General features: G+C 38.3%; 1 protein-coding gene across 1 annotated transcript in view; it reads left to right on the top strand.

The window, feature by feature from the left end:
• CYP19A1 (cytochrome P450 family 19 subfamily A member 1) overlaps nucleotides 1-12242 on the top strand; it is a 35806-nt gene that overhangs the window by 17376 nt on the left and 6188 nt on the right. The window contains exons 3-5 of the mRNA XM_019664247.1: nucleotides 976-1130; nucleotides 8285-8461; nucleotides 10477-10591. Of these exons, the coding sequence (XP_019519792.1) occupies nucleotides 976-1130; nucleotides 8285-8461; nucleotides 10477-10591 (447 nt within the window). The remainder of the gene's footprint in view (nucleotides 1-975; nucleotides 1131-8284; nucleotides 8462-10476; nucleotides 10592-12242) is intronic.

Genomic DNA, 12242 nt, shown 5'->3' with positions numbered 1-12242 from the left:
AACCTGTGCAGGAAGCAGCAGCTAGAGGGGGAAGTGAGTGGGGAGGGGAGGAGAGACAGAAGGAGCTGCCTTCTCCTTTCCAACACTGCTGAAGGCTCTTCCCAGGCCTTAAAAGCTGGGCATGGCAGTGGGGATGGAGGCAGAACAGTGGAGGAGAAGCTGAAAAGCTCAAGGAAGTTAGAGTTATTGGTGAGGTCCCAGTGTTGTGATATAAAGGACTATCTAATGGCTCCCCATGTCTGATATCCTGAGAGTACCCTGTGACCCTGGAGAGCTTGCTGAGTCCTGATGGAATGCAGAGCCCCAAGACAGCTGCTGTCACCACCACCGAGAGCCTTCAGGACCAGCTCAGCCAGCCCAGCCCAGCACCAGGAGTGCCAAGGAGATGTCCTTCAAGCCCAGAATGATACCCCACTGGAGGGCCAGGCCTAATTAGAGGGCAGATTGCTGGTTCCAAACTAAAGAAGAAAGAAGACTTCAGCAATTCTGGCAGCTCCAGATTCTGAGGCTCACTCCTGCAGAGAGTGCCGCTGTCTGGAGTGGGGCTGGACAGTACCTGGGGGCATGGAGGTCCTCAGGACTCTGGTGGTGTGGAGGGTTCAACTTCTGAACAGCTTCGCAACTCTGACCCCAGTGTTTTGGTGACTTGGGTAGTATTTTTGTGAATAGGAGTTAGAGAAGAAAGGGAAATAAGAAATGACGTGTGTGTGTGTGTGTGTGTGTGTGTGTGTGTGTGTGTGTTCTATTTTTCATAAGGCTCAAACAGGGAGTCAGTAAATAGAAATATTTCAACTGGGGAGGGATATTCTTATGCTAACAGAGGTGCTTATTCAACATGAATACTAGAAATCATGCACTGCATTTAGATGAACATGCATTTGCTAAGAGAGCCACCTGGTGGTCATAATCATCATAATCATCACCATGAGTTTTCCTGACCTTTAAAAATTAATACAAGGTTTTCTTTCTCTGTAGGTCCTCAAGTATGTTCCACGTAATGAAGCACAATCACTACATCTCCCGATTTGGCAGCAAACTTGGGTTGCAGTTCATTGGCATGCATGAGAATGGCATCATATTTAACAATAATACAGCCCTCTGGAAAGTTGTTCGACCTTTCTTTATAAAAGGTAATCAGGTACCTGGCTACATTCTGCTCTTGCCTATGAATGTGTCTTTTCTGAAACCATTGAAATCCTCCTGCTTCACAGTTTTGAAATAATAATGATATGAGATAACATTCATTATACATTTACTATACAGTGGGCACTATTCTAAACACTTGGTATTTTAATCTCACAGCAACTTCAAGAGGTAAATACTCTAATCACCTATATTTTACAAATCAAAAAACTGAGGCATAACGAAGTTGAATAACTTGCCCAAGTTTCCAACATTAGTAAATGGTGGCCCGGGAGACAAGTCCAGGGCCTACATTTTTGAACACCACAAATTCGGTTTCTCCTGTTAATGCACAAAGGAATTTCATGGACCTCAAGAAGAGATGGAACTCTACTGAGGATCATTTCAATTAAGAATTGAGTGTGTCAGCCAATGTGTTTGATTTAAACATAGCCAAGCAATGTGTTTGCTGAATGAATCATTGACTGACATCCCAGATGTTTTAACAGAAAGCAATTTGTGAATAAAATTAGAGAATTTTAGAACTGGGAAGGAATGTATATGTCATCTCATCCATACTTTGAGTTTTAGAGTTGAGGAAATATAATCCTAGAGAGTTTGTGATTTTTGCGCAGGCAAAACAGCAAGTAATGAATGAGCAGAGACCAGATCCCAAGCCTCCGTAGGTAGTAATGATTTCCCCTTCTATAATATCCTGCTGAGAAAGAAGTTATTAGGGGATACACTTGACCAGTCTTTGACATTAACATCAAGGAACATAATCAGCCTTGAAAACATTGTCAGTGGTGGAATCTGGAGGTAGATGGATTTTAGGTCTGATCATGCACCTTCAATATTCTTCTCTCCAGCCAGCCTCTGTAGTGAACCTAGATGCCTCCTGCATGGCTGCTGAGACAGGGAAAAGCTATGCTTGTCTCCTCTGGGTGTTGATTCCCCTCTGTAGAGTTGCCTATCAGCAAGACTCAACACAACTCTATTGTAGACTACTGTATTAGTTGCCTATTGCTGCTATAACAGATTGCCACAAACTTAGTGACTTAACCCAACACACTGATTATCTTAAAGTTCTGTACATCAAGTCTGATGTGGTTCTTACTAGGCTAAAATTACAGCATTGGCAAGGCTATGTTTCTTGCTGGAGGCTCAAGAGGAGAATATGTTTCTTTGCCTTTTTCAGCCTCAGAGGTCACCCACATTCCTTGGCCTGTGGCCATTTCCTCTGTCTTTAAAGCCAGCAACAGTGGGTTGAGTCCTTCTTACATCACATCTCTCTGACCATCCTTCTGTGATCACATCTCTTTCTGACTCTAACCTCAGCTGGGAAAGGTTCTTTGCTTTTAAAGACTTACGTGATTAGATTGGGCCCGCCCAGATAATCCATAATAGTCTCCCCATATCAAGGTCCTTAATTTTAATCATATGCGCCAAGTCCCCTTTTCCATGTAAGGAAATGTATTAATAAGGATTAGGGCCTGGACAACTTTAGGGGCTATCATTCTGCCACTACTGAAGTTGGGCAGATAAATTCTCTTATGTGTGACAAAATTTCAAATAATTGGATTATTGAAAAAATTAGGTATTGTGGGTTTGAGCCCCAGCTCTGTCACTTTACTAGCTATATGACCTTGAACAAGCCACTCAGCCTCTCTAAGCTTCAGTTTCCTTATTCATAAAAGGTAATAAACAAACAATAAAATACTTAGGAATAAATTTAACCAGGAAGTAAAAGACCTGTACTCAGAAAATTATAAGACACTGAAGAGAGAAATTAAAGAAGATACAAATAAATGGAAACATATGCCATGCTCATGGATAGGAAGAATTAATATAGTTAAAATGTCCATTCTACCTAAAGCAATATACAGATTCAATGCAATCCCTATCAAATTGCCAATGACATTTTTCACAGAACTAGAACAAATAATCCTAAAATTTATAGGGAACCATAAAAGACCCCAAATAACCACTGCAATCTTGAAATATAAGAACAAAGTGGGAGGTATCATGCTATCTGACATCAAATCACAGTACAAAGCTATAGTAATCAAAATAGCATGGTATTGGCATAAAAATAGACACATGAATCAATGGAACAAAATAGAAAGCCCAGAAATAAATCCATGCCTATACAGTTATTTAATCTATGACAGTGGAAGCAAGAATTTACATTGGGGTGGGGTAAAGACAGTCTATTAAACAAATGGTGTTGGGACAACTGGACAGACACATGCAAAAAAAATGAAACTGGACCACCTTCTTATGCCATATACAAGAATAAATTCAAAATGGATTAAAGACTTAAACGTAAGACCTGAAACCATAAAACTCCTAAAAGAAAATATAGGAAGTAAATTCGCAGACATTACCCTTAGTAATATTTTTACTGATACATCCCCGTGGGCAAGGGAAGTAAAAGATAAATAAACATGTGAGATTATATCAAACTAAAAAGCTTTTTCACAGCAAAGGAAACCATCAATAAAACAAAAAGGCATCCTACTGAATGGGAGAAGATATTTGCCAATAATACATCTGATAAAAAGTTAATACCTAAAATTTATAAAAAATGCATATGTTAAACAAACAACCCAATTAAAAAATGGGCAGAGGACATGAAGAGACATTTCTCTAAAGAGAACATACAAATGGCCAACAGACATATGAAAAAATGCTCAACATCACTAATCATTACAGAAATGCAAATAAAAACCACAATGAGATACCACCTCACTCCTGTCAAAATGGCTACCATCAATAAATCAACAAACAACAAGTGGTGGCGAGGCTGTGGAGAAAAGGGAACCCTCATGCACTGTTGGTGGGATTGCAAATTGGTGCAGCCACTATAGAAATCAGTATGGAGGTGCCTCAAAAAATTGAAAATGGAACTACCTTATGACTCAACAATTCCACTCACAGGTATCTATCCAAAGAAATCCAAAACACAATTTGAAAAAATATATGCACCCCTATGTTTATTGCAGTGCTATTTACAATAGCCAAGATTTGGAAACAGCTGAAATGCCCACCGGTAGATGACTGGATTAAGAAACTGTGGTACATTTACACAATGGAGTATTACTCCGCTGTAAAAAAGAATGCAATCTTACCATTTGCAACAACATGGATGGACCTAGAGAATATTACACTAAGTGAAATAAGTCAGACTGAGAAAGACAAATACCATGTGATTTCACTTATATGTGGAATCTAAAGAACAGAATAAATGAGCAAACAAAACAGAAATAGACTCAGGGATATAGGGAAAAAGAACTGATGGTTGCTAGATGGGAGGGAGGTGGGGATGAGGGAAGTGAAGTGATTAGAAAGTGCAAAGTAGTAGTCACAATATAGTCATGGGGATATGAAATACAGTATGGGGAGTATAATCAATACTGTTGTGAAGATCATGTAGGGTGCCAGATGGGCACTGGACTTATCAGGGGGATCACTTCATAGACTGTGTAGCTGCATGACCAATGCGCTATACACCTGAAGCTGAAGTAGAATGATATTGAATGTCAAATATATATATTCACGGGATGTGGAGCACAGCATAGGGAAGATAGTCAATGGTATTGTAACAGCTATATAAGATGTCAGAGGGGTAGTAGACTGGGGGGTGGGGTTATCACTTTTGAGAGGTGTAAATAAATGTCTAACTATTATGTGCTTTGTACACCTGAAACTAACAAAAAAAATTTTTAAAGGTAATAAACACTATAGAACTTGAATTCTAAGGTTATTGTGAAGAATCAATGAAATAATGCTGTAAGATCCTATAGAAAATAAGCTTTATTTTACTTTATCACTTGGGCCAGGTGAATTAGGAATATATGAACTAATATTTAGGCACAATTAACTTTCATAGCCCAATATCCTCTATTCTGACATGCAAGAATTAATAGAATCTCTAAACTTATCCATTTGTTTAATAAACTACTGTATTCTCATCATTGAACTAGGTGCCTGGGATACAATGAGAAACAAGATATGGTCCCTACCCTCAAGAAATCTATAATGGGTGGATGGGACAGAGTGGCAGATTAATACCTCAGCAGATACCATCCTAGGTGATGTGTTATGGTAGAGGTGTGTCAGAGTGCTACGGAGCACTGACAAATGGGCCATCTAAATCACACAGATGTCAGGGGAGGCTTTTTAGGGGAGTGTACACTTGTGATGAGTTTTTAAAGAAGGTAAAAGCTACCTAAATTAAGAAAGTGTGACAATGACACTTTCCACGGGAGGAAAGAATAGGATACTCCAAGTCAGTAAAGGATAGATCAGCACGACATGTCCAGGGACCTGTAAGCAGACCCTTGTCTCTTGCATGGGTATGTGCCTGCACGTATCCAAGCAAGATGCCAGGCCAAGGGGAAGGCAGGGCCAGTCACCTAAGATGCCTGTGCTAAGGCAAGAAACTGAGCTTATCTCAGAAGCCACAGGAAATCATTCAAGATTTTAAGCAGAATGACATGAACATATTTGTGTTTTAGCAAAACTCCTCTGGTAGCTGAGTGAATAATTAGAAGGAAGCATGACTGTGAGCAGTGAGAATGGTTAAGAGCTACTGCAGCGACATAGGGTGGATGGAGGGGAGGGCACCAATGTAAGAGATTTTAAAAGGGTAGAATCTACAGTGCTTGGAAATGAATCAAATAATTTTTGTGACTTTTTAAAGATTAACCCTATATATGGAAGATATGATTTTTCTAATGAAAACATTACAAAACTGGATCCAAATTAAATGTCAAAAGTAGAGGGCTAATTGCTTATTGAAAATTCACTGCTGTGTGTGACATTTTTAATAATCAGTGAGAGCCCCAAGCATTCCTTGATGAATCTCCTTTTAGAGTTAGGCTCCTTATTGGTTTTCCTGATAGAGTAGAAAGTTTGGGATAGGTTTTGGTATCTGAAGTAGTAACATTAATGAAGATATCGACTCATTGGGTGAGTCTATGGAGAAATAGTTACGTATTTTGCCATGTATAATGCACTCCCATGTATAATGCACACACACATTTTTGGCTCAAACTTTCAGGGAAAAATCTTTTGTTTTAATTTTTTAATTCACTTTTATTTGTTTACCTTGAGGTACTTGTTTTTTGTATTATAAAGAAATTTTAACATTTATTTTTTAATATACTATGGTGCAAGAAATTTTATGTAACAAGTAATTACAAAACACAAGAACAGATAGATACAAGATACAAGAAATTTTATGTGCTGGTAACAAATTTAAGAAATGTACGCATCACAGAAGGGCAAGGAACTCTTCGTCATTGCTAATTTGTCCTATGTTCACCAAAACCGATGATCGTATTCCAGGGTATTATTCTGCATACGGATATCGTTATTGATTTCTAGAATTACTCTTTTAACTCATAAGAATAAAGAAAAGAATTAAAAACATTTAGATAGTACGGAATTAGTACTACCCATGTATAATGTACATCCTTATTTTTCCCTCAAATTTGGGCAAAAAAGTGTGCATTATACACGGCAAAATACAGTAAGTTCAGCTTAGGCGATTGCCCATGGTGGAGGGAGCAGAGAATGAAGTGGGAGGGGCAAGAAATAGCTTGTGTTTCCTGAAACTGCCAAGAGAGTTGTCTATATTGATGGTTACTTGCTCAATTCTTAAAAACTAGATAAGATTCAGTACTCTTAAGCACACTGTAAAAATTAAAATCATGTCTACATCATACCACTACCAATAAGCAATGATATCATTACATTTTGTTTATGTGTTTGGAATGTGGCTTCAAACTTTTGGACATAGAGGCCAATCATACATCAGCCTGGGAGAAAACCACCAGTGATATTCGAAGTTAATCCTTCCACGCAAAGGGCTGAGTCATTAAGGAATCATATGTCTCACTTGTGGATGTGATAGTCACCGAGGGAACAACATCCTGGCCTTTCATATCTGCCAAATCCTACAGTCAGAACCTTTCTTTTTTCATATAAGTAGAAATCTTAAGAGTCTAGGACCACTCACCAGGCCTTCTTTCTTAATTTGCAAAGTCTACCTTCAGGGGGTTCTGCAGCTGTTTTGTTTGTTTGTTTGTTTTTTAAAGATAGAATTATGCCTACAAAATTCGCCAGGATTTTTTATTGCATTTCAAGGACTCTGACTTTAACAGCAACAGCAAGTCTGAGTAATAAAAGACATAAAAAAGAGAGATTCCTTTTAAAGAATGCTGAAAGAAACTTAGAACAAAGAGAGAAAAGGGGGGGGGGCTTTAAAAGTTAAACTCTCAAGAGAGATCATCTACCATCAGGGTCCACTAGTTACTCAAATGGTCAGGAGTAGAGCAAAGTGTGAGATCAGAGCTAGTTCACAATACCTATTTTCATTCATTCATTCATCCATTCATTCCTCTACTTGACAAATGTTTTGAGGGCCACTATGTAATATGGACTTAAAGTACAATGCTAATAGGAGGTTGTCACTGCCCTTAAAGAATCCCCAGTCCACTGGAGAAGACTGCTAAACAAAGAATTCCTTAGCTGTTATGATATTGGTTGAGTAAAATAAATCTCAAAGTAGTTTGAAGAGAAACCAAAATTAATAGAAGGGCACTTTTGGTAATTTATAAGACTAGCATTTTAAACATATAAACTGCAGTTAAAAAGGAAGCACCTTAAGTCAAATAGTTAAGGTACAATTTGACGAGTTCTGTAATAATATTCTGCCACCTTTTGAAACATAAAATAAATATTACCCCAGCTAAATCCATGAAAAAAATGCTGATTTGTGATTTATGACCACAGTGCTAAATGTTGCACTTGCAATCTCACAAATAATTTGCCACAGCATGAAGAAAAGTCTACTTTTGAGTAGTTTATTCAAAATAAATTCATTCATTCATTCATTCATTCATTTTAAACAATAAAGGTGACACATTTTTGTAGAAAATTAGGTGAATACAGAAAAGTATAAAAAATACATAAAAATTTCCAGCTAGTTATTGAATAAAAAATTTTGGATAATTAAGCTCCAAACATGAAAAGCCAAAATCACCTGGGTGTGTGTGAGTGTGTGAGTGAGTGTGTGTGTGTGTGTGTGTGTGTGTGTGTGTGTGTGTCCTGGAGTTCCTGGAGGCTCACTCTCTGATGTGCTCCCTTCCTTCAGCTTTGTCGGGCCCTGGCCTCGTGCGCATGGTGACTGTTTGTGCTGAATCCATCATAACACATCTGGACAGACTGGAGGAGGTAAAAAATGAGTCGGGCTCTCTCGACGTGCTGACCCTCATGCGGCGCATCATGCTGGACACCTCTAACATGCTCTTCCTGAGGATCCCTTTGGACGGTACTGACATTTTCATACTCATGACTTGACTTCTGCCACTTATTGAACAAGGGGAGGAGAGGGATAGCCAACTTGAGTAAAGGCATGTTGTTTTCTACGTTGTTCTTGTTTAAATATCTCTAAGATTTCCTAAGATTGTTTTTCCTAGTGTGTCTGCCTTATTCACTTATAAGATACAAATTTCTGTAAAGTAGGGGCCATCTTTTATTTCTTTTGTATGTCTCCTCATTGCTCTAGGAAAATAAATTCTACCCACAGTCAAAACTTAACAAATGCCATCAGTTCATTTGGTCATTAATACACCCTACCACCAAACTCATGTATTTAACCATCTCCAATCACTCTTTTTTGCATGACGTATATTGGGTTGTCGGAAAAGTCATGACGCAGTTTTGTAACGAAAAACAGAAAAATACGTCATGGCTTTTCTGACAACCCAATACATACATATGTGTACATATACCCATACATACATACACATACATATATAAATATGAGTATACTCACACACCCGCCCTCAAAGCTAATAAGTATGAAAACTTGGACTGTCTACCATGACAATGGCACTTTCTGCTGCTGGAAACAATGAGGATAGCTACCATTAATTGAGTACCTATTATATACCAAGCATAAAAAGTTGCTTTACATAGAGTTTGTCATTAAGCATTTTTAACAACTTTGGCAAAATGGCTCACTCAAGAAGCTCCTTGCCTCTGATTGCCAATCAGATGGGAGACCCCATTCACTTGAGGATTTTTAGTCACACCCTCTTGTCTGATCCCCTTCAGACAGGGACTCCAATCTCAGCTTGCCTGTTTTATACACACCTTTTCTCAGGTTAGGTAGGAACATATTTTTTGGTCCTTCCTCCTTAGTTCCCTGCTAGCTTTGATTATTAGGAAAGGAATTGTAAATATCTCTGTTAACCTATGGATACAGGCTGTGGTGCTAAGAACTTGCATAACCCATGCAGAGTTATTTTGCTTCCCTTCTCCTCTCCTAGTCCTTGCTAAACTCTACTTGTCTAAGGGACCCAGTGCAATGAAGAGGAAAGGACATTGCCCTAAGGTCAGACAGGACTGGGTTCCAGACCTTGGGCCTGCCTGCCTGCCCGCCACACTGGCCATGTGGTGTTGGGCAAGTTTCTCAGCTTCTATGAACTGCAGTTTTTTCATCTGCCAAATGATGACACTATCGCTCCCCTAGCAAAATTATAAGGATTAAATGAAGTCTCTTTTGTAAAGCATCTTGCACAGTGGTTGCTATTTAGTAGTTGAAAATGATTGTCTATTCCCTTCCCTTTTGTATAATTTGGGAAAAGCAAGGGTTTTCTTTCCCTTAGTATTCAATTTAATTAAAGAACATTTATTAAGAGCAGGCTATGCATGAGGCACAAGACAAAACACTGAAAATACTAAGATGACTACATTCTGGACTGAATATAAATAAACATGAAAGTTAGGTGATGAATGCTATGAAAAAAAATACGAATAAAGCAGTATGAGGTAAGAACACAATTACAAGCTATTAATTAGGTACATAATTCAAGTAGATTATCCACTTCATGGCTCTGCTTATCCAATACCAAATAAAGTTAAAATGTGGCTGTTGGCTGCCTAACAGGAAAGTGACATGGCTTTTTGCTCTCCCAGGTGCCAGAATTGAGGCCACAACAGCCATAATTACCAGTGCCCCTCATACTCCCCACTGTCCAGGAGACTAGGAAGGAGGTGGAGGCTCAGACAAAGAGGGACATGTGAGATTCTAGGCTGTGTCTCTATCACAAACTTGAAAACTGACAAGTCTCTGGTCAACTCGACTAATTTAAATATCAAGCAAAATAAATTGGTGTTGGTTTGTCTAGAAGCATTAAAACACCCACTGAAGGTGGAAACTTATCTACCTTAGAACCTCAGGCTGGCAGGGGAACCTACAAGGGATCTTTTCTGCTCACAGTGCTCTCCTTGGGTTCATGTTTTTACTCAATTGCTCTGCTCTTTTTATCTTTTTTCCAGAAAATGCCATCGTAGTTAAAATCCAGGGTTATTTTGATGCATGGCAAGCTCTCCTTTTCAAACCGGACATCTTCTTTAAGATTTCTTGGCTATACAAAAAATATGAGAAGTCTGTGTAAGTAACACAAGTTTGGAAAATTTGTCTGAGAGATTGCATTGTTTTTTCATTGTGTCTTTGCTATTGTTGGCCTCTTCGACAAGTTTTCTGCTCTCCCGAGCCCACAAAGGAGATTAAGTTGCTGATAAAGTGCTTTCTACATCAATTTGTATGAATGTGGCTAGACCAAAGAGTAAGGGAAGCTTTTGGCCAGGGCAGCTCCTTAGCCAGGGGGCCAAGTGGGTGGTCTGAGAACTCCATATTCAGAACTAAAGCATTGCAGTGTTTTGAGTTGAACAGAAGGGTTAGTTGAACTTATCATTATTATCTGTCAAAATTCTCTTTGCATGTCTAGAAAAATGGAAACACAGAATTATTTTGTAGTTGTGTTGCTTCTGAAAGAATTTAACTTGTAGGAATTGACAGTCATCTCAGAAGACTTTTTTCCTAATAAATATAATGAACTTCAGTAAAATGTGTGATTTTTTAAAAATTACATATCTTGTGTCTTTGGGGGATTCTGAAACCGTCATTGAATTGCTTTGCTTTGGTCTTAGACTTGGTTAGCTGAAAACTGGACAAATGCCCAATGGCCTTAATTAGTCAGTGGGTTTTTCAAGGGTAAGTAGCCAGCCACTAAACACTGCCACATCCAACCACTAGTGGAAAGCCCATGGGAGCTAGAGACAGACAGACATGGTTTGTATCCTGTCTCTACCACTTAGTAACTAATGGCCTTCAGAAGTTATTTAAAGTAAAATAGAACTTGCCTTCCAGAGTGAGGATTTAGGTTAATGAGATCCTATGTGGAGGGCAAATAACACAGAGTATGGTCCATAGCAGGCATTAACTATGTTAATTTTTCCCTTCCCTCTGTTTATATTTTCCCCAGATGTTCCTGACCATCTTAAATTCCCCATCTCTAAAATTTCCTATACTTGTTTGAAGACCCAATTTTATCCTGTTTGTGTATTTTTAAATTCAATAGTATTAGTCTCCAGGGAGGAAACCAACTTGATGTTGCTTTATGCATCTCTTATGGTTATGGGTATTAGGTAGATGATTTGGACACTTGGTTCTTCATACATTTTATTTATTTTCCACTAGAGCTTATTTGGACTTGAATCAATGAGATAAAGGATTCACCACTTCACTGAAGTCAGATTTGGTGGTGGTTCTTGGTCATTAGTTTAGTTTTGATCTTGGCCAGTAGATGCATAGAAACATATTGCATGAGACTATGTAATGGTTTCTCTTAGGTTTCTGTAGAAATAGCTCAGCAACATTCTCTTTATAACAATTCGCAATGGTTAGTACATGAGTTTATATCTACTATGTCCTAGAACAGTAAAGACCTACAGAAATCCTTTAATTTCCTCCCCTTCATGTCCTTGCAATAATGCCAATAATTTTTATTGAGGTATAATTGACATATAACATTGTATTTGTTTTAGGTGTACAACTTAGTGATTCAATACTTGTAGATATTGCAAAATGATTACTGCAATGAGCCTAGTTAACATCTGTCACCATACATAGTTATAATTTTTTTTTTTAGGACTTTTAGGATCTACTCTCTTGGCAACTTTCAAATACACAATACAGTATTATTTGTAGTCACCATGTTGTACATTACATGCCCATAACTTATTTATTTTATAACTGGAAG

The sequence above is a fragment of the Hipposideros armiger genome, unplaced genomic scaffold (genome assembly GCF_001890085.2).
Source record: "Hipposideros armiger isolate ML-2016 unplaced genomic scaffold, ASM189008v1 scaffold_12, whole genome shotgun sequence".
Lineage (NCBI taxonomy): Eukaryota > Metazoa > Chordata > Mammalia > Chiroptera > Hipposideridae > Hipposideros > Hipposideros armiger.
Note: the sequence above shows the minus strand (reverse complement) of the source record. Positions and strands in the feature narration are given on the sequence as shown.